A 23,067-nucleotide genomic window follows, 5' to 3' on the forward strand; every position below is an offset into this window, starting at 1 on the left:
TCGACCGCAGACACGCAGACATGTCTGTGTTGCTTTAAAGTAAACACGAAGTGTTGCGCGAGCGTACAGCTAGCCAGTTAGCAAGCTATGCTAAGTCACGTTCAGTTTGACAGCTTGTTCTGAACTGACAAAACACATTGAAACATGGCCGTTGTCAAGTGTCTAGCTCTCCAGCTAGTTCTAATCGTCCTATGTCGATGGACATTAGCTAAAACGCTAGGTAATGACCAATGAACTACAGCTAACGTTAGCATGGTAGTAGTAGTCAACTTGCTAGCTAGCTACAAATAGCTACCTAGTAGCTACATCAGTAGTGTTTATAAACTATTTATGAAGTTGTTTTAGCTACCTGGTCACTGTATTGGCCATTCGGTTTTTAACATGCTTAGCTACCTATGGCTACATGTATTAGCAAATCATGGCTGTTATTAATTTTGATTAGCTATGTTAGTGTGTTTTGTTTACACAATGTAGCTAATTAAAACTAGTAACAGTCACAACATAGCTAGCCAGTTAGCTAACAGTCGTTAGTTGACAGATGACAGTTCGCCTACTATTCATATGAAAACCTTTGTGACATCAAAGATTTGTATAACTAAATCAAGATAGACCACAGCCTGTCAATGGGAACAAATTAGTCATAGTGGGCAGAACAAGCAAGGAGGTGGGCAGAGCCAAGCACAAGTTAGCGAGATCCTATTTGCCTGTTTTAGCAATCATATGCATATTTCCGTTAGGGAACGCCTACTCTGTGAAGTGCGCGTGTCCATAAACTCAATTCGCCTTTGCACTCCTAAACAACGCGATTTTTAAAAACTTTGGCAAAGGGTAAGGTCTACAAAACTTAGTCCACTCTGTTAAAAACAGATTTTTGTTTGGGAACTGAAAACTATTGAGACCAAATCTTTCATCATGAGATAATTTGAAGAATGTCGGCCAAAATCCATCTCCTTCCATCTCCTCCCACTGCTGGCCACTGAGCTTCCTCTCATTACCATATTTGGTAGTGAGTGGAAACGCCAAGCGGATGCTTCACATTTATACTTCCAGTGAAATATCTGTCTCATTGTTCTGTCTGTGGTGACGTCACCATGGGTATAATTTAGGCTAGCTACATCAGCTATGATGGTGGGTGGGTGGTGATCTTGCTCAGGCTTTCTCTTCTTACACAAACACAAAGGAAGTGAATCATGCTTTGGTGAGGTCATTGAGGTCTGTCTTATTTCCAGCAAGTCACATATTCTCTTGACAATGGGTAAAAGCATGCACTAAATCATTGTTGACAGACTCATTCCCAGAGGTTGACTTTATGTCTTAACAAACCACACCACACCACTAATGAATGTGCTAAAAACCGTATGCATAGGAGTGCTGATCTAGAATCAGGTCCTCCCTGTCTATATAATTTTATTAGTTGTGATCTAAAAGGCAAAACGAATCCTAAATCATTACTCCTTCTTTAAGTAAGAGCTATGACATGGCAAGCTTACTCAATGTTCATTTCATACAACTAGGTCCTAATTCCATACCACTAGGCCCAACTATAGAATTGTGGGTTGATAATGTGTAGTAACACCATAACCAATGTGAATACTAGTCTAGGACAGGTTGACATATGTTATTGTCTTTAGGCTAGAGGTTCTTTTACATTCTCAAGTGGTATTAGGTATGTATTACACATTATTACACTGCAATCCATTGACCGATTTTGTGCTTTATTCTTTCAGGTATTAGAAAAGTACCCCAACACACCTATGAGCCACAAAGAGATCCTACAGGTGATCCAGAGGGAGAGACTGAAAGAGATTAGGTAAATAAACAGTCTCGTATGTCTTCTGTTTGTTTTCAAAGAAAAGGTCCTTTTTAGATCCCCTTTTAAGGTTCCTTTAGATCGCTCTTCACAGTTTTGACTTCATTTTTGATACACAAGATCAGCACACTAGGCCTAGTTTTGTTTATGATAGCAACACATAATTTCTTCTTGTTTGATTGACTGCTCATGTCCTTTCCCTTTTTATTTTCTTATTCTCGGTAGTAATTATTATTACATTCACATAATTCTAATGATTTTGTTTCTTGTTTCATTTTTTTCACTCTTGTCATCCAGAAGGTAAGACAAAGCAAGTTTTGCCCCTCCCTCCCTTAACAAACTCACTAAAATGTTGTTTGTTTTTCCTATTGCATGTTAACAACTTGTACTTGTTACAACATGTTATTAGCGACTTGTACTTGTAACAAGAAGTTACAACATGTTATTAACAACTTGTTCTTGCATGTCAGGTATTGTTATTTCAGGCAGCACAGTCTAATAATTTCAGCTGAAGCTCTGAATACAGTACACTGGCGCCTGATTCACACAAACCGGGCCAGGCTGAGGTGTACTAGGTTGGCCAGCTTGGCCTGGCTACACATCCTCAATAGTTGCTGAAACTATGCTGGAAAGGACAATGTCAAAAGGAAATGTCAGAGCCAGTACAGTACAGTTAAAGTCGGCTCTGTAGTGGGTAGTCAGCTGTCTGCTTCATTGGATGTAACTGGCTGTGCTTTTCTCTTCTCCTGTTATCTAGTGGTACTTCCCCGCTGGCCTGTCTCAATGCTATGCTCCACACCAACTCTCGCGGTGAAGAAGGGATCTTCTACAAAGTACCTGGACGAATGGGGGTCTACACACTGAAGGTCAGTTTCAAATTTCTATAAATCTAAAGCATGAAACCAATAAGCGCCGACATATCTCTATGTGGGATTGACATGCCATTTTTTTTACTAATAGGCAGCGCCACAGTGTCAATAATTTTGAGCTGTTAAAAGTATTTATGATGACAATACTTCTCTATGGAAAGAGAATGAAAAGTAGAGCAACGTTATGACTCACACAGCGAGCTTGACAAACAATTGGAAATTCACATGAATCATTATGAATTGCTCTGAATGTTAGGAGTCATTCAAAGCAGTCCGTGTTATGGGGGTGTGTATATAATATATTATTGTGGTGTGTATGTTATAGAATGTGTACACTGAGTGGACAAAACATTAAGAACACCTTCCTAATATTGAGTTGCACCCCGTTTTGCCCTCAGTACAGCCTCAATTTGTTGGGGCATGGACTCTACAAGGTGTCGAAAGCATTCCACAGGGATGCTGGCTCATGTTGACTCCAATGCTTCCCACAGTTGTTTCTAGTTGGCTGGATGTTCTTTGGGTGGTGGACCATTCTTGCTCAAACTGTTGAGCTTGAAAACCCCAGCAGCGTTGCAGTTCTTCACACAAACCGGCGCGCCTGGCACCTACAACCACACCCCATTTTAAAGGCACTTAAATATATAATACACGCTCTGAATGGCACACATACACAATCTATGTCTCAAGAGTTAAAAATCCTTCTTTAACCTGTCTCTTCCCCTTCGTCTACACTGATTAATGTTTTGTACATTCGGTGTATGTTGTGTGTTTGTATATAATGTGCTGTGTTTATATAATTTGTGTATAACGTATATGTATGTTGTGTGTCTGTGAGTAGAAGGACATTGGGGACGTGGTAAAGGAGCTGTCTGAGGAGGGATCCGAGGAGGACGATAGTGATAATTTGTCTGATTCCCAGAGCACAGAGAACAACAATTACACTAACAACCAGGAGGGCATGAGGGGACAGTGGAGGAGGAGAGGTATGATACTACTTCACAATATATTTATATCATCACTGTCTTTTTGATAAGGAAATAGGGACGCCGAGAGGTAGGATACTGTATATTTCGCTATATATTTATTAGCTTCACCTTTTTCTATGATGATTAGGCTATTATTCCAATAGTTGAAATTGACTGAAATACAGTGGATTTGGAAAGTATTCCGTCCCCTTGACTTTTTCCACATTTTGTTACGTTACAGGCTTATTCTGAAATGGATAATTGTTTTTTTCCCCTATCAATCTACACACAAAACCCATAATGACAAAGCAAAAACAGTTTTTTGTTGTTGAATTTTTGCCAATTTATTACAAATAAAACATTGAAATATTACAGTTTACTCAGTACTTTGTTGAAGCATCTTTGCCAGTGATTACAGCCTCAGTTCTTCTTGGGTATGATGCTACAAGCATCATACCCAAGATGATGCTTCTCTGCAGATCCTCTCAAGCTCTGTCAGGTTGGATGGGGAACGTCGCTGCACAGCAATTTTCAGGTCCCTCCGTGGATGTTAGATCGGGTTCAAGTCCGGGCTCTGGCTGGGCCACTCAAGGACATTCAGAGACTTGTCTCGAAGCCACTCCTGCGTTGTCTTGGCTGTGTGCTTAAGGTCGTTGTCCTGTTGGAAGGTGAACCTTCACGCCAGTTGGAGGTCCTGAGCACTCTGGAGCAGGTTTTCATCAAGGATCTCTCTGTACTTTGCTCTGTTCATCTTTCCCTCAACCGTGACTAGTCTCCCAGTCCCTGCCACTGAAAAACATCTCCACAGCATGATGCTGCCACCACCAGCCTTCACCGTAGGTATGGCATTGGCCAGGCGATGAGCGGTGCCTGGTTTCCTCCAGACATGGCGCTTGGCGTTCAGGCCAAAGAGTTCAATCTTGGTTTCATCAGACCAGAGAATCTTGTTTCTCATGGTCTAAAGTCCTTTAGGTGCCTTTTGCCTTTTGCCTCGTACTCAATTCTTGCTCGTACAATATGCATATTATTATTACTATTGGATAGAAAACACTCTCTAGTTTCTAAAACCGTTTGAATTATATCTGTGAGTAAAACAGAACTCAAGTTGGAGCAAACTTCCTGTGAGGAAGTGAGAAATCTGAAATAAGGCAGGCTGTTCTAGGGTCAGTTTATTAATTTGCATGTCTTCTATTGGTCGAGATGGACTGCATACGCCTTCCCCTAGATGTCAGCAAATAGTGAGAATTGGAATGGAGTTGCTAGGCAGATCTGAGGCCATATAAAGGGTCTTGGAACGTGGGGTGCAGTCTTTTCAACATTAACCATGACGCAAGACAGACCTCAGGATGGCGTTCTGGAAAGCTCCCGTTATAGGCCTTAGATATATCCGGCTCTGATTTTATTCGATATAGGTGTTAAAGACATCATAATGTAGTTATTTTAAACCGAGTTATATCAGTTTATATCAGTATATTGCGATTTTCAGATATTTCTTTGTGCTGCGTTATAGTGAGTTGGGCACGTCTTCGCCACATGGCTAATGTTTGTTGCTAATTCCAAAGTTGAAGGCGACAATCTACAACCGAGAAACGATTCCTCTGGACAAAGGACAACTTGCCCAAGATTCTGATGGGAGCTCATCAAAAAGTAAGAAGTATTTATGATGTTAATTTGTTGTTCTGTTGAAAAATGTCAAACTACTATTCCGCCATTAATTTCGGTGCGGTCTCGCTTTAACGCACGCTGTATGTCGTAGTAACGTTAATTTTAAAAATCTAACACAGCGGTTGCATTAAGAACTAATGTATCTTTCATTTGCTGTCCAACCTGTATTTTTAGTCAAGTTTATGATTAGTTACTGATTAGATTAGGTGCCTCTCCCAAGATTTCTCCCGACATTTTGTTGGCAGCTTGGCTACTATTCTCATTGTATAACCACGATTTGTGCCGCTAAATATGCACATTTTCGAACAAACTCTATATGTATTGTGTAATATGATATTATAGGACTGTCATCTGAAGAAGGTTAGTGAAAAAATTAATATCTTTTGCTGGTTTATTCGTTATCGCTATTGTTGGCTTGAATCAATGCTGTTGTGTGGTCGGCTATCGTAGTAAGCTAATATAATGCTATATTGTGTTTTCGCTGTAAAACACTTAAAAAATATGAAATATTGTCTGGATTCACAAGATCTTTGTCTTTCATTTGCTGTACGCTGTGTATTTTTCATAAATGTTTTATGATGAGTATATTGGTAATTCACGTTGGTCTCTGTAGTTATTCTAGTTGCTTTGGTGAGAGTTGTGATGGTGGCTGCAATGTAAAACTATGATTTATACCTGAAATATGCACATTTTTCTAACAAAATATATGCTAAACAATAAATATGTTATCAGACTGTCATCTGATGAAGTTGTTTCTTGGTTAGTGACTATTTATATCTTTATTTGGTCGAAATTGTGATAGCTACCTATGCAGGAAAAAAATGGTGGGGAAAAAAAAGTTGTGTCTTTTGCTATCGTGGTTAGCTAATAGAAATACATATTGTGTCTTCCCTGTAAAACATTTTAAAAATCAGAAATGATGGCTGGATTCACAAGATGTGTATCTTTCATCTGGTGTCTTGGACTTGTGATTTAATGATATTTAGATGCTAGTATTTACTTGTGACGCTATGCTAGGCTATGCTAGTCAGCTTTTTTACTGATGGGGGTGCTCCCGGATCCGGGATTGTGATGAAGTAGAAGTTAACGGCCTGATTGGTGGAGTGCTGCAGAGATGATTGTCCTTCTTGAACTCTGGAGCTCTGTCAGTGACCATTAGGTTCTTGTTCACCTCCCTGACCAAAGCCCTTCTCCCCCGATTGCTCAGTTTGGCCGGGCGGCCAGCTCTAGGAAGAGTCTTGGTGGTTCCAAACTTCTTCCATTTAAGAATGATGGAGGCCACTGTGTTCTTGGGGACCCTCAATCCTGCAGAAATGTTTCGGTACCCATCCCCAGATCTGTGCATCGAGACAATCCTGTCTCGGAGCACTACGGACAATTCCTTGGGCCTCATGGCTTGGTTTTTGCTCTGACATGCACTGTCAACTGTGGGACCTTATATAGACAGGTATGTGCCTCTCCAAATCATGTCCAATCAATTGAATTCTCCACAGGTGGACTCCAATGGAGTTGTTGAAACATCTCAAGGATGATCAATGGAAACAGGATGCACCTGAGCTCAATTTAGAGTTTCATAGCAAAGGGTCTGAATACTTATGTAAATATAGTATTTCTGTTTTTAGCAAACATTTAAAAAAAACAGTTCTTGCTTTGTCGATATGGGGTATTATGTGTAGATTGATGAGTAAAACAATGCATTTTATACATTTTTGAATAAGGCTGTAACGTAACAAAATGTGGAAAACGTCAAGGGGTCTGAATACTTTCCGAAGGCACCATAGGTGCTGATACTCATTTCGGTGCCGACCATTACTCTTTATATTTAGGTGCCTGTCCCACTCAAGTTATTGTGGTGTTTCCATTTTCAGTATTGAGCGTGCAGCTGTACATTTTGTGATTAATAATAGACAACAGACTGTTGCCAATCTTAGTAACACTTTAGAACGAGATGAAGTTTAGGCCATTTCTGTCATTTCTGTCGTTCTCTCTGTCCCTTAAAACATTTTAAGCAACGGTTACAACAGGAAATTCCTTTTTTTTGTTTGAGTCAGATCTGTGACCACTTCCTCATATACACATATGAACAAGTTAAGGAACTGTTGAAGTAAAGTAACAGCATATCTTCTGAGCACGGGGGATATATTCTTTTCTTTTCTCTTTTCTATTTTTATTGTTCTTAATATCCATGCAAAAAGCTCCATCAAAGCAAATGCTATCAAAAGACCCCAAAAGACACAAGTCAAAGGATAACAGCCACGGTGAGTGAGAAATAAAGATGTAAGCCTTGTTTAAAAAAACAACAGGAAATAACCATTACAAAAGTTGTTTTACATAATCTTGCTACTAACACTTTTTTTTCTGGCGGTTGGAAAGTCAAGGAGTCTTCGATTTAAAAAATGCAACGCACATCCAGGCCAACTTTTTGTGTATGTTTTCAGCAATCTTTTAGATACAACATAGGTTTGTATCGTGTCTGACTGCAACACAAAACGTATCTACTTTGGTATATCCATCTTAAAGATGAACTGAAACACTCAATCAGCATACAACATGTGTATTTATGTAAATGTTATCAATGTTTTGGATGTGAATATTGGGGGTTGTTGTTAAGCGTATTCATGTGTTATTGACTGTGTCTGAGTTGTGCTGTGTTTCCTTCCCAGTGCCCTCCACGCTGCCATCTGATCCGTCGTCTCCTCAGCCACGTTGTTCATCTCCCTCTGTCCCCAGTAGCAAGCTCATCTCTCCCTCACAGAAACACAGCAAGAAGGCTCTCAAACAGGTAGGCTACTGGGCTGATTCTCTATCGGTCTTTTTTTCGCTGGTTAATAGAGACCAGTTCTCTCTTTTCTCAACAAGACTAACCTGGGTAAATAAAAGTTAAATAAAGTATTGCTGCTGACCTGGTGCCTCAACCTGCCTGACAGTGTCTCAGTGATGTGCCCTCAGTCTTTTCCACAAGTACCTGGAGTAGCCAGCCAAAAGAAATATTAGCTAGGGAGGCCTCCCCAACATAATTTTTCTTTTGGCCGAATTACCTATATTTTGATGGCCTCTGGTACATTCTAATAATTAAAAGTGGCTGCTATGTGAAACACCCAAAAGAAAATAAATGAATGTGCCAGAAAATAATGATAAGGCTAAGTGGATTTTGACACATCGGTACCACTTATTCTACATTACATGAGAAGTGAAAATTCAGGGTTCTACGCTGAGATTTAAACAAATATATATTTTATGTTTTAGATTGTTCAAAGTAGCCACCCTTTGCCTTGATGACAGTGTTGCACACTTGGCATTATCTCAACCAGCTTCACCTGGAATACTTTTCCAACAGTCTTGAAGGTGTTCCCAAATATGCTGAGTTGGCTGCTTTTCCTTTACTCTGCGGTCCAACTCATCCCAGACCATCTCAATTGGGTTGAAGTCGGGTGATTGTGGAGGCCAGGTCATCTGATGCAGCACTCCATCACTCTCCTTCTTGGTCAAATAGCCCTTAGACACCCTGGAGGTGTGTTAGGTCATTGTCCTGTTGAAAACAAATGATATTCCCACTAAGCGCAAACCTGCAATGCTGGTTAAGTGTGCCTTGAATTCTAAATAAATCACTGACAGTATCACCAGCAAAGCACCATCACACCTCCTACTCCATGCTTCACAGTGGGAACCACACACGCGGAGATCATCCGTTCACCTACTTTGCGTCTTACAAAGACGCGGCGGTTGGATCCAAAAATCTCAAATTTGGACAGATTTCCACTGGTCTAATGTCCATTGCTCATGTTTCTTGGCCCAAGCAAGTCTCTTCTTCTTATTGGTGTCCTTTAGTAGTAGTTTCTTTGCAGCAATTCAACCATGAAGGCCTGATTCACGCAGTCTCCTCTGAACAGTTGATGTTGAGATGTGTCTGTTACTTGAACTCTGAAGTGTTCATTTGGACTGCAATTTCTGAGGCTGGTAACTCTAATGGCTGGCCATGCCTTCCACCTGGCGACTCCAACCTTGGCCAACAGCCCCGCCCCCCCCGCTGCTTCTCGCCCAAGCCTCCCCAGCTTCTCCTTTACCCATATCCAGATAGCAGATGTTCTGAAAGAGCTGGAAAACCTGGACCCATACAAATCAGCTGGGCTTGACAATCTGGACCCCCTATTTCTGAAACTGTCCGCCGCCATTGTCGCACCCCCTATTACCAGCCTGTTCAACCTCTCCTTCGTATCATCTGAGATCCCCAAGGATTGGAAAGCTGCCGCTGTCATCCCCCTCTTCAAAGGGGGAGACACCCTGGACCCAAACTGTTACAGACCTATATCCATCCTGCCCTGCCTAGCTAAGGTCTTCGAAAGCCAAGTCAACAAACAGATCACTGACCATCTCGAATCCCACCGTACCTTCTCCGCTGTGCAATCCGGTTTCCGAGCCGGTCACGGGTGCACCTTAGCCACGCTCAAGGTACTAAACGATATCATAACCGCCATCGATAAAAGACATTACTGTGCAGCCGTCTTCATCGACCTGGCCAAGGCTTTCGACTCTGTCAATCACCATATTCTTATCGGCAGACTCAATAGCCTCGGTTTTTCTAATGACTGCCTTGCCTGGTTCACCAACTACTTTGCAGACAGAGTTCAGTGTGTCAAATCGGAGGGCATGTTGTCCGGTCCTCTGGCAGTCTCTATGGGGGTACCACAGGGTTCAATTCTCGGGCCGACTCTTTTCTCTGTATACATCAATGATGTTGCTCTTGCTGCGGGCGATTCCCTGATCCACCTCTACGCAGACGACACCATTCTGTATACTTCCGGCCCTTCCCTGGACACTGTGCTATCTAACCTCCAAACGAGCTTCAATGCCATACAACACTCCTTCCGTGGCCTCCAACTGCTCTTAAACGCTAGTAAAACCAAATGCATGCTTTTCAACCGCTCGCTGCCTGCACCCGCACGCCCGACTAGCATCACCACCCTGGACGGTTCCGACCTAGAATATGTGGACATCTATAAGTACCTAGGTGTGTGGCTAGACTGCAAACTCTCCTTCCAGACTCATATCAAACATCTCCAATCCAAAATCAAATCTAGAGTCGGCTTTCTATTCCGGAACAAAGCCTCCTTCACTCACGCCGCCAAACTTACCCTAGTAAAACTGACTATCCTACCGATCCTCGACTTCGGCGATGTCATCTACAAAATAGCTTCCAATACTCTACTCAGCAAACTGGATGCAGTTTATCACAGTGCCATCCGTTTTGTTACTAAAGCACCTTATACGACCCACCACTGCGACCTGTATGCCCTAGTCGGCTGGCCCTCGCTACATGTTCGTCGTCAGACCCACTGGCTCCAGGTCATCTACAAGGCTATGCTAGGTAAAGTGCCGCCTTATCTCAGTTCACTGGTCACGATGGCTACACCCACCCGTAGCACGCGCTCCAGCAGGTGTATCTCACTGAGCATCCCTAAAGCCAAAACCTCATTTGGACGCCTTTCCTTCCAGTTCTCTGCTGCCTGCGACTGGAACGAATTGCAAAAATCTCTGAAGTTGGAGACTTTTATCTCCCTCAACAACTTTAAAAATCTGCTATCCGAGCAGCTAACCGATCGCTGCAGCTGCACATAGTCCATCTGTAAACTACCCACCCAACTTACCTACCTCACCCCCATACTGCTTTTATTTATTTACTTTTCTGCTCTTTTGCACACCAGTATCTCTTCTTGCACATGATCATCTGATGATTTATCACTCCAGTGTTAATCTGCTAAATTGTAATTATTCGATTTATTGCCTACCTCATGCCTTTTGCACACATTGTATATAGATTCTCTTTTTTCTACCATGTTATTGACTTGTCTATTGTTTACTCCATGTGTAACTCTGTGTTGTTGTCTGTTCACACTGCTATGCTTTATCTTGGCCAGGTCGCAGTTGCAAATGAGAACTTGTTCTCAACTAGCCTACCTGGTTAAATAAAGGTGAAATAAAAAAATAAATAAATCCTCTGCAGCAGAGGTAACTCTGGGTCTTCCTTTCCTGTGGCGGTCCTCATGAGAGCCAGTTTCATCATAGCGCCTGATGGTTTTGTGACTGCACTTGAAGAAACGTTCTTGACATTTTCCACATTGACTGACCTTCGTCTTAAAGTAATGATGGACGCATCCACAGGCACACACACACACACATGTGACCACACACACCCCTCCCTTTAAAACATTACAGTTTTATCTCCTGTTAGGGCCTATAAATATTTCATAATATAATGTCTGTAATTTTTTTAAATAATAATTGTTTCAAAAATAGTCATTTGGTTTCATATTCTATGAGTTATAATTTTCATAGTATAGATTTCATGAATTGTCTCTTTCCAATTGCTTATTTGTGGTGCCAGCGGATTAGGCCAGTTTCTAGTAATCTAGTAAGTGCTGTTATTATCAGAATTCTGAAGAGGTACTTATCGCATGAGGGGTTCTCCCCAGGAGTATGTGTTCTGGATTTAGATAAAGTGAGCTTTCAAATGTATCATGCAATACTTTGCATACTTTGGTCCAGAAATGATTGAGGACTGGGCAGGAGTATGGGTGTGGTTAGCCCTGCTCTCCCCACGGTTACCCAGCAACTTGGTGTGATGTGCCGTTTGTACTTTGATTGTATTATAGGAGTTGAAAAATCTTCACTGAATTTTCCAGGAGTATTTCCTCCAGAGTAGAGTGTTGATTGTCTTGGACGTGTTTCTAGATACTGTAGATCAGGTCTGTTTGGATGCATTTTGTTTTCTTCGTCCAGACCTTTTATGGTGTTATTTATAAAGGTATTTTCTATAAAGGTATTTCCTATCTTCCTAGTGAGTGTATTGACGGTCTTCATAACTATAGATGAACTTATTGTTTTTTCTATTTGTTGGATTTGCATCTGTCTCCATTTACCTGTTGTTGCTGGGTTCATCCATACAATAATTGATTTGAGTTGGGCGTCCTAGTCGACTAAAGAAGGCCAGTTTTATTGCTTCTTTAATCAATCTTATAAACAGTTTTCAGCTGTGCTAGCAATTGCAAAAAGGTTTTCTAATGATCAATTAGCCTTTTTTAAATGATAAACTTGGATTAGCTAACACAACGTGCCATTGGAACACAGGAGGGATGGTTGCTGATAATGGGGCTCGGTAGGCCTATGTAGATATTCCATTAAAAATCAGCCGTTTCCAGCTACAATCGTCATTTACAACATTAACAATGTCTACACTGTATTTCTGAAATGTTTGACGTTATCTTAATGGACAAAAAATGGGCTTTTCTTTTAAAAAAAACAAGGAAGTGACCGCAAACTTTTGAACGGTAGTGTATATCCTAAATCATTCTTATTTCAATGGTTCTTTGTGTGATTAGCTACCAGCTATGAAACCAATCGGCAGAAATGCTATGAAAATAGCTACAGCAGCATTTATGTGTTGCTATAAATCAAAACTTGCACGTTCTTATACTTTACTTTTTCAGTTCGCACACTTCTGTTTTAGGTGCATATGCGAGTACAATTGTCACTCTATAGAGCCCTGAAATTCACTCACAGAGACTGCAACCAACCACAGAGCACACAAATCACACTGCCCACAGGTACCTGGATGAGATATTAAACTGTCAAACCAGCAGTGTTTCCCTGTCAACGCTCGCTTTGATACTGACAGGTGCCTGTCCTATCAATAGATTGCTAGAAGATGCATATCATTCATTTTAGTGGAAGAGGGCTCGGCTGAATTTGTTTCTGACTAGCCAATTAAAAAGTAGCTTAGTTTAATTTAAGTAGCCTGGCAATAAATTAGTCTGTAATCAACTGTTTAGCCGACAGCCGGCGCTAGTGGAAAACACTGCTTGCTCTCTATGCTTATAAACTGTAGCTCTAGTTGCTCTAATTTGGCTGAAGACACCCGTTTTGTAGAATAAATGCACACTTGACATTCACTGTGCTTGTTAAATGTAATAACTTTGTTACAAAGAAAACAACACCTTGTGTAAGTTATTTTAAAAGACATTGGGGATGCGAATGAGAGGGGGGGAAAAATACCTTTGGCTGAGTTGTATTAATTTCCTCACAACTCCACAGTGTATTACTAGCTTCCCATTGGTCTTCCTTATCCTGCATCACAAATGGCACCCTATTCCCTATATATTGCACTGCTTTTGACCAGAGCCCTATGCGGGCCCTGGTAAAAAGTACTGCACTATATAGGGTAACTCTTTTAGGCTCCTGAGTGGCACAGCTGTCTAAGGCACTGCATCTCAGTGCAAGAGGTGTCACTACAGTCCTTGGTTTGAATCCAGGCTGCATCACATCCGGCCGTGATTGGGAGTTCCATAGGGCGGCGTCCAGGTTTGGGCGAAGTAGGCCGTCATTGTAAATAAGAATTTGTTCTTAACTGACTTGCCTAGTTGTATTCGGCGCATGTGTTAAATAAAGGTTTAATTTAGTAAGTCTAGCTAGCTATCTAAACTACCGGCTAGGGGGCCCCCATTGATTTTTGTTAGTCAATTACACTCAGATATCATATTAAAAACTGCAAACATTTCTCTCCACCCTATGGAAGAATGTGTAGAATTGCAGGAAATTAGATACTGTCCGTTATTTATGTCCAATTAGCTACTTTGGTTAGCGCGTTTGGTAAACAATTCCAAAGTCACAAAGCGCGTCCACTATAACGTGACGAAATGTCCAAAAGTTCCATAACAGTCAGTAGAAACATGTCAAACGATGTACTGAATCAATCTTTAGAATGTTGTTAACATACATCTTGAATAACGTTCCAACCGGAGAATTAGATTGACTTCATTTGAGCGATGGAACGGAGCTGACTATCACGTGAACGCGCATGGTCAAAGCATGGTCAGCTCGTGGCAGTGGTGACTAATTCCTGTCTCCTTCGGCCCCCCTTCACATTAGAGTCATCAGACAAAGTTCTATTGACTGTTAACATCTAGTGGAAGCCGTAGGAAGTGAAAACTCATCAATATCTCGCTGTAATTTCAATGAGAGCTTGGTTGAAAATCTGCCACCTGAAAAAATCCAAACAGGAAGTGGAACTTCTCAGGTTTTTGCATGCCATATGAGTTCTGTTATACTCACAGACATAATTCAAACAGTTATAGAAACTTCAGAGTGTTTTCTATCCAATGCTAATAATCATATGCAAATATTAGCAACTATGACTGAGGAGCAGGCCATTTACTCTGGGCACCTCTGTGCACCTTTCATCCAAGCTACTCAATACTGCCCCTGCAGCCATAAGAAGTTAAAGGGTTTGCTCGCAAAATGTAACTTAAGGCCCCCTAAAGGTTATGGCCGGCTCCGACTGCATGTTTTGGTATGGATGTGGCTACACGGACCCGCGAACCACTGTGGCCCCCACCCCCATCAAGGTTGCCAATAGGGTGCCATTTGGGACGCACACTTAGCGATTTGTGCTCTGTATAATTCGATTTTTGTTTGATCAAGGAGGCGGGGAAAGAGAGGCCGGAGAGTTCTGAGAAGTCGGAGGCGATTGAATAAACCCCCACTTCCCTCAATTCTGCTAGCAAACATGCAATCTTTGGACAATAAAATTGATGAGTTACTGGGAAGATTAAACTACCAACAGGACATTAAAAACTGTAACATCTTATGCTTAACGGAGTCGTGGCTGGACGACGACAATATCAACATATCGCAGGCTGGTTATATGAGGAGAATAGAACAGTGGTGTCTGGTAAGACAAGAGGCAGCTGTCTTTATTTTTGTTGTATTTTAGTAAACAACTGCTGGTGCACGATATCTAAGGAAGTCTCGAGCTATTGCTCGCCTGAGGTAGAGTTTCTCATGATAAGCTGTAGACCACACTACCTACCGAGAGAGTTTTCATCTGTATTCTTTGAAGCTATTTACATACCACCACAGTCAGAGGATGGCACTAAAATAGCATTGAATGAGCTGTATTCCGCCAAACAAGAAAACGCTAACCCAGAGGCGGCGCTCCCAGTAGCCGGGGACTTTAATGCAGGGAAACTTAAATCAGTTTTACCAAATTTCTATCAGCATGTTAAATGTGCAACCAGAGGGAAAAGAACTCTGGACCACCTATACTCCACACACAGAGATGCATACAAAGCTCTCCCTCATCCTCCATTTGGCAAATCTGACCATAATTCCTTCCTCCTGATTCCTGCTTACAATCAAACATTAAAGCAGGAAGCACCAGTGACTAGATCAATAAAAAAGTGGTCAGATGAAGCAGATGCTAAGCTACAGGACGGTTTTGCTAGCACAGACTGGAATATTTTCAGGGATTCCTCAAATGGCATTGAGGAGTACACCACATCTGTCATTGGCTTCATCAATAAGTGCATTGATGACATCGTCCCCACAGTGACCGTACATACATATCCCAACCAGAAGCCATGGATGAGCTAAAGGCTAGAGCTGCCGCTTTCAAGGAGCGGGACTCTAACCCGGAAGCTTATATGAAATCCCGCTACGCCCTCTGACGAACCATCAAACAGGCAAAGTGTCAATACAGGACTAAGATCGAGTTGTACTACACCGGCTCTGACGCTCATCGGATGTGGCAGGGCCTGCAAACCATTACAGACTACAAAGGGAAGCACAGCCGAGAGCTGCCCAGTGACACGAGCGTAACGGTCGAGCTAAACTACTTCTATGCTCGCTTCGAGGCAAATAACACTGAAACATGCATGAGAGCACCAGCTGTACCGGAAGACTGTGTGATCACGCTCTCCGCAGCCAATGTGAGTAAGACCTTTTAGACAGGGCAACATTCACAAGGCCGCAGGGCCAGACGGATTACCAGGACGTGTACTGCGAGTATGCGCTGACCACTAGCAAGTGTCTTCACTGACATTTTCAACCTCTCCCTGTCCGAGTCTGTAATACCAACATGTTTTAAGCAGACCACCATAGTGCCTGTGCCCTAGAACACTAAGGTAACCTGCATAAATGATTACCGACCCGTAGCACTCACGTCTGTAGCCATGAAGTGCTTTGAAAGGCTGGTCATGGCTCACATCAACACCATCATCCCAGAAACCCTAGACCCACTCCAATTTGCATCCCATCCCAACAGACTCCAGCCACCCTAGTCATAGACTGTTCTCTCTGCTACCACACGGCAAGCGGTACGAGAGTGACAAGTCTAGGTCCGAGGCTTCTAAACAGCTTCTACCTCCAAACCATAAGACCTCTGAATATCTAGTCAAATGGCTACCCAGACTATTCACATTGTCCCCCCCCCTCTCCACACAACTGCCACTCTCTGTTGTCATCTATGCATAGTCACTTTAATTAACTCTACCTACATGTACATACTACCTCAACGAACCGGTGCCCCCACACATTGACTCTGTACCGGCACCCCCCTGTATATATATATATATTTTTTTAGTGCTGCTCTTTAATCTCTTATTCTTATCCATATTTTTTTAAACTGCACTGTTGGTTAGGGGCTTGTAAGTAAGCATTTCACTTGTTGTATTCGGCGCATGTGACTAATACAATTTGATTTGATCGTAATTATCTGCACTGCTGTGGAACTTTTAGCTGTTTTATCGGTTTATTAGGCAGAAATAAACCCTATTCAAATGAAAATGTGCCTGCAAGGTGAGGCACACAGAGTAGACAGTATGTGTATTTTACAACTGTAACTTTTGTACTGTATATTGAAAAGTATTTACAGGGAAATAGAAAGAATGAAGTGAAAATGTAGGCTAATGCCACTTATTTCTTTGGAGTGTTTGACTTGCCTGTTGGATTGTATGATTGTTAGACAATACGAATATATGTTTTATATTGAAAGTGGTGTTGATTCTAGACTAAATCACATAATATATATACAGTACCAGTCAAAAGTTTGGACACCTACTTATTCAAGGGTTTTTCTTTAGTTTTTACTATTTTCTATATTGTGGAATAATAGTGAAGACATCAAAACTATGAAATAACACATAAGGAATCATTTATTAACAAAAAAGTGTCAAATAAATCTAAATATATTTTATATTTGACAGTCTTCAAAGTAGCCACCCTTTGCCTTGATGACAGCTTTGCATACTCTTGGCATTTTCTCAACCAGCTTCATGAGGTAGTCACCTGAAATGCATTTCAATTAACAGGTGTGCCTTGTTAAAGGTTAACTTATGGAATTTCTTTCCTTCTTAATGCGTTTGAGCCAATCAGTTGTGTTGTGAGAAGTTAGGGGTGGTATATAGAAGATAGCCCTATTTGGTAAAAGACCAAGTCCATATTAGGGCAAGAACAGCTCAAATAAGCAAAGAGAAACGACAGTACATCATTACTTTAAGACATGAAGGTTAGTCAATCCGGAAAATTTCAAGAACTTTTAAAGTTTCTTCAAGTCCACTCCCAAAAAACATCAAGTGCTATGATGAAACGCAATATGCCACGTTGAGGGGGGAGTCTAAGACAGGAGCGGACATTCATCTTGGTAAATAATCTCTTCCTTTCTTCATTCCTCTTTTCCTTCCTTTTTTTCTCCCTCCCTATTCCTCTTTTCCTTCTCCTTCTCTGTCCCACAGGCCCTGAAGCAGCAGAGGAACCAGCGGAGACAGGGGGGCATGCCCACCACCTCCAGCCCAAGGCTGCTCATCAAGAACGTGAAGGACATGGCTGACACCATTGTCACTAAGACCGGTAGGTGGCAGACATAGACGTACAGTATATGAGCTCCAAAAGTTTTGGGACAGTGACAATTTTGATGTTGTTTTGGCTCTGTACTCTAGCACTTTGTATTTGAAATGATGCAATGACTTCAAGGTTTAAGTGCAGATAGTCTGATTTAATTTGAGGGTATTTTCATACATATCGGGTAAACCGTTTAGAAATTACGGCAGATATTGTACATAGTCCCCCCATTTTAGGGGACCAAAAGTATTGGGACAAATTCACTTATGTGTAATAAAGTAGTATTTGGTACCATATAGCACGCAAGGACTACATCAAGCTTTTGTTTTGGTTGTGTTTCCAATTATTTTGTGCACAATAATAATGGTAAATAATGTATTGCGTTTTTTTGGAGTTACTTTTATTGTAAATAAGAATATAAATATGTTTCTAAACACTTCTAAATTAATGTGGATGCTACCGTGACTATGGATAGTCCTGACTGAATCGTGAATAATGATGAGTGAGAGAGTTAGACTCACATATCACATCCCCAAGACATGCTACCCTCTCACCATTACAATAACAGGGGAGGTTAGCATTTTTGGGAGGGTATGATATTTATGCCTCAAACTTTCTCACTCATCATTATTCAATATTCATTCAGGATGACCCGTAATCATGGTAGCATACACATTAATGTAGAAGTGTTTGGAAACATATTATATTCTTGTTGACAATAACATTTTGGGACTGCGTACAAAAGGTGCCGTCATTTCTAAATGGTTTACCCAATATGGATGGAAATACCCTCAAATTAAAGCTGACAGTCTGCACTTTAACCTCACATAGTCATTGTATAATTTCAAATCCAAAGTGCTGGAGTACAGAGCCAAAACAACAAAACATGTCTGTGTCCCAATACTTTTGGAGCTCACTGTAGCTACGGTGCATTCGGAAAGTATTCAGACCCCTTGACTTTTTCCACATTTTGTTACGTTACAGCCTTATTCTAAAATGGTTTAAATAAAAACATTTCCTCATCAATCTATACACAATACCCCATAATGACAAAATAAAAAAGGAAATATCACATTTACATAAGTATTCAGACCCTTTGCTTTGAGACTCGAAATTGAGCTCAGGTGCATCCTGTTTCCATTGATCATCCTTGAGATGTTTCTACAACTTGATTGGAGTCCACCTGTGGTAAATTAAATTGATTGGGCATGATCGAGGCACAGATCTGGGGAAGGGTACAAAAAAATGTCTGCAGCATTGGTCCCCAAGAACACAGTGGCCTCCATCATTCTTAAATGGAGGACGTTTGGAACCACCAAGACTCTTCCTAGAGCTGGCCGCCAAACTGAGCAAGGGGGAAGAAGGGAATAGGTCAGGGATGTGACTAAGAACCTGATGGTCACTCTGATAGAGCTCTAGAGTTCCTCTGTGGAGATGGGAGAACCTCCCAGAAGGACAACCATCTTTGCAACACTCCACCAATCAGGCCTTTATAGTAGTGGCCAGACGGAAGCCACTCCTCAGTAAAAGGCATATGACAGCCCGCTTGGAGTTTTCCTAAAGGACTCTCAGACCATGAGAAACACGATTCTCTAGTCTGATGAAACCAAAATTGAACTCTTTGGCCTGAATGCCAAGCGTCACATCTGGAGGAAACCAGGCACCATCCCATCCCGAACCATGGGGGTGGCAGCATCATGCTATTGGGATGTTTTTCTGTGGCAGGGACTGGGAGACTAGTCAGGATTGAGACAAAGATGAACGGAGCAAAGTACAGAGAGATCCTTGACGAAAACCTGCTCCAGAGCACTCAGGACCTCAGACTGGGGAGAAGGTTCACCTTCCAACAGGACAATGCAGGAGTGGCTTCGGGACAAGTCTCTGAATGTCATTGAGTGGCCCAGCCAGAGCCCGGACTTGAACCTGATCGTACATCTCTGGAGAGACCTGAAAATGGCAAAAATGGCAAAATTGTTTTTGCTTAGTCATTACGGGGTATTGTGTGTAGATTGATGAGGAAAAAAACGATTTCAAACATTTTAGAATAAGGCTGTAATGTAACAATATGTGAAAAAAGTTGCTTTCTTATCCAGTTCTAGTTTTGCCGTGTACATCAGTAAGCCTTTCCTGCTTCCACAATGGAAATAAGTTGTGTCTTATGCTCATTTTTATTTTACCCAGTGTATCAACTTGTGTGGCTGAATTGTGTTTAAATCAAATCATGTTCCTCTCCCTCCATCCAAACAGACTCCTGTCCTGCTTCTGGTACCAGGAAGATGTCTCAGAGGTCCAGTCGACTCAGTGCACGTAAGTACTAGATATTTCAGACATTCCAGAATGCAGATGATAGAATTTGCATTCCATATACCGCAGCAGCGTGATCGCCCATTCAAATACTGCCTCGGCGAGATCGGGTTACTGCCGTGACCTACATTTTAGTCATTTAGCTGACGCAGACGTATAGGAGCAATTAGGGTAAAGTGCCATGCTTAAGGGCACATCGGACGATTTTTCACCCTGTCGGCTCCAGGATTCAATCCAGCGACCTTTCATTCACTGGCCCAATGCTCCCAACCGCTAGGCTACCTGGCGCCTCTGTAGTACACTCATCCAGCTTGTCTTTGTCCTTTAGATATAGTAGGCTTATACTGTAGATACCAGTCTCTGTTGGCCTGGTCCCAGATCTGTTTGTGCTGGCTTGCCAGCTCCCATAATCATTGACATGCCAAACATAACAACAACCATAGGAGTTGGCTACAGCACAAACAAACCTTTTAAGTTATTTTGTTTGATTTACAGTGGATTTATCTTCTCTTGTGCTGTGTTTAAAAAAAAAAAAATTCCAGGGCAACTGAAGCGTACCAAGTGTGCAGAGATAGATGTTGAGACACCAGACTCTATCCTGGTTAACACCAACCTGCGTGCCCTGATCAACAAACACACCTTCTCTGTCCTGCCCACAGAGTGCCAACAGAAGCTACTCACACTACTGCCTGAGGTCGACCAACAGGTACTAGACACCATAAGGTCTCTAGCGCCAAAGAGGTTTAAAACCAAGAGACTCAACTTGCGATTAATTTCTGTAATCATCCACAAGGTATTTGCAGGAAATAATCGCACGGGGAGTCTCTCATCTCTCTTTATGTACCGATGATGATAATGACGATGATGATGCTATTGATAAGCAGATGGTGATAACAATAATGCTGATAACGATTATCATGATGATTTTGATAGTGATAATAATGGTGCAGTTTATGATGATGTACACAAGTTATCTCTGTCTGTATCTTTAGGCTTGTATGGATGGTCTGTTAAAGGTCACCAGTTCTGCCTTGAACAATGAGTTTTTCACATCAGCAGCTCAGTCCTGGAAGGAACGACTGGCAGAAGGTCAGTGCTTCTAGCCTGGTCCCGGATCTATTTGTGCCGTCTTGCTAATTGTCAATAGCATGGTAATGACCATTGGCAAGACGGCATAAACATATCTTGGACCAGGCTACTGTGCTTCTGCTTCAAAATATAACTTTTTATTCAACATAATCTTTCATATTTCCAGTAACAAGGTTTTTTAAATGTCTCATAAACCTTTTTTTTTAAATTTGTATATTTTCCAAACCACAAAGGTGAGTTCACTCCTGAGTTGCAGCTGAGAATGCGTCAGGAGATTGAGAAGGAGAAGAAGGTGGAGTATTGGAAGGAAAGTTTCTTTGAGAGCTACTATGGTGAAAAGTAAGTCATTTTTCAGGGCTGGAATCTGTAAAATACATTGTAGTTATTGTTATGTCATTCAAGCTTTTTTTTACCTGCAAGCCTCTGTTTGCATATCCCTCAGATTTATCCTTTCTTTATAGTTGTCTGACCTCTCTCGCGCTTTCTCTTTCTCTCGCGCTCGTGCTTTCTCTCTCTCTCCCTTCCTCTTCTCCTATCCAGCTCTGGACTCAGCTTAGAGGAATCCAAAGAGCTGCTTGAGTCTGGTCTCAGTCTGGAGCTCTCAGCCACCAAACCCCAGTTGTCTCCTCCAACACAGCCAAGTCCTGCTGGCCAAGCACTGCAAGATCCCAAGGTCCCAGAGAACAGCTGCCATACTCGTTCTTCAGAGAGGAGGCTCCGATCATCATCACTGCCTATAAACCATACATGTAAACCCATAGAAACTCCATCTAAACCCATAGAACCTCCATCTAAACCCATAGAACCTCCATCTAAACCCATAGAGCCTTCCAAGCCAAGACCGGAACCAGAGCCTGTTCACGATGAACCAGTACCAGTCCCACCCATTGTCCCACCAGTTATATTACCGAAAAATATACAGAAGACACTGGAGGTTGAGTACCCCAGACACAGGACTCGTAGCAGAGGTTTATCCCTGCCTATAATGGCAGTGGAGGCACCTGTTGTGAAGAGACAGGATGTGGTGGACTCAACCTCAATGGTTACTCCACTTGGGGAGAAGCAGATGGAGGAAGAGGAACAGGAGCTGAAAGAAGCTCAGCCGGAGACCCCCCAGTCCCCTGAGATACCTCAGTCCCCTGCCCTGGAGAGTCCTCCAGAGGTCCGCTCCCAGAAGATGCTCAGATCATCACTGCCGACCGACCTTTCAAAGCCAGAGCCTCTGGGCTTGAACGAGCACAGTGGGGAGAGGAGGGAAGATGTTGCACCAGAGAGAGGCCCCTCAGTCTCAGTGTCTGTCACCCCCGTATCCACTCCTCTATGCACCCCCGTATCCACCCCCGTATCCACTCCTCTATGCACCCCCGTATCCACCTCCGTATCCACTCCTCTATGCACCCCCGTATCCACCCCTCTATCTACTCCTGTATCCACCCCTGTATCTACACCCATATCCACCACCCCATCCCCAGAGCCGTTGAAAAGGAAGTCCTTGTCCAGTGAACAGGAAGTAGAGCTGACTTCAGAGAAGAGGGCCCGCATCACTCCACCGACAGTATCTGTGGTAACCTCTCCAGCAGCCACCATAACAACAGCGCAGAGAGTGCCTCCGCTTAAGGTAAATATAGATTATTTTTTTTTACAATTAAATATTGTATATTGAAATGTATTTGTGGTGACTAAAAACATCAGGTAC

General features: G+C 42.1%; 1 protein-coding gene across 3 annotated transcripts in view; it reads left to right on the top strand.

Moving 5' to 3' along the window:
* LOC129811924 (putative Polycomb group protein ASXL2) overlaps window positions 1-23,067 on the top strand; it is a 30,329-nt gene that overhangs the window by 462 nt on the left and 6,800 nt on the right. Inside the window, exons 2-12 of one of the 3 annotated variants that reach the window (XM_055863680.1) lie at window positions 1,728-1,810; window positions 2,568-2,676; window positions 3,518-3,662; window positions 7,505-7,567; window positions 7,973-8,091; window positions 17,873-17,987; window positions 20,226-20,285; window positions 20,825-20,988; window positions 21,275-21,371; window positions 21,605-21,710; window positions 21,912-22,989. In XM_055863680.1, the coding sequence (XP_055719655.1) occupies window positions 1,728-1,810; window positions 2,568-2,676; window positions 3,518-3,662; window positions 7,505-7,567; window positions 7,973-8,091; window positions 17,873-17,987; window positions 20,226-20,285; window positions 20,825-20,988; window positions 21,275-21,371; window positions 21,605-21,710; window positions 21,912-22,989 (2,139 nt within the window). The remainder of the gene's footprint in view (window positions 1-1,727; window positions 1,811-2,567; window positions 2,677-3,517; window positions 3,663-7,504; window positions 7,568-7,972; window positions 8,092-17,872; window positions 17,988-20,225; window positions 20,286-20,824; window positions 20,989-21,274; window positions 21,372-21,604; window positions 21,711-21,911; window positions 22,990-23,067) is intronic. The other 2 variants (XM_055863683.1, XM_055863681.1) reach the window with 2 other exon arrangements.

The sequence above is a fragment of the Salvelinus fontinalis genome, chromosome 15 (assembly GCF_029448725.1).
Source record: "Salvelinus fontinalis isolate EN_2023a chromosome 15, ASM2944872v1, whole genome shotgun sequence".
NCBI classification, from domain to species: domain Eukaryota; kingdom Metazoa; phylum Chordata; class Actinopteri; order Salmoniformes; family Salmonidae; genus Salvelinus; species Salvelinus fontinalis.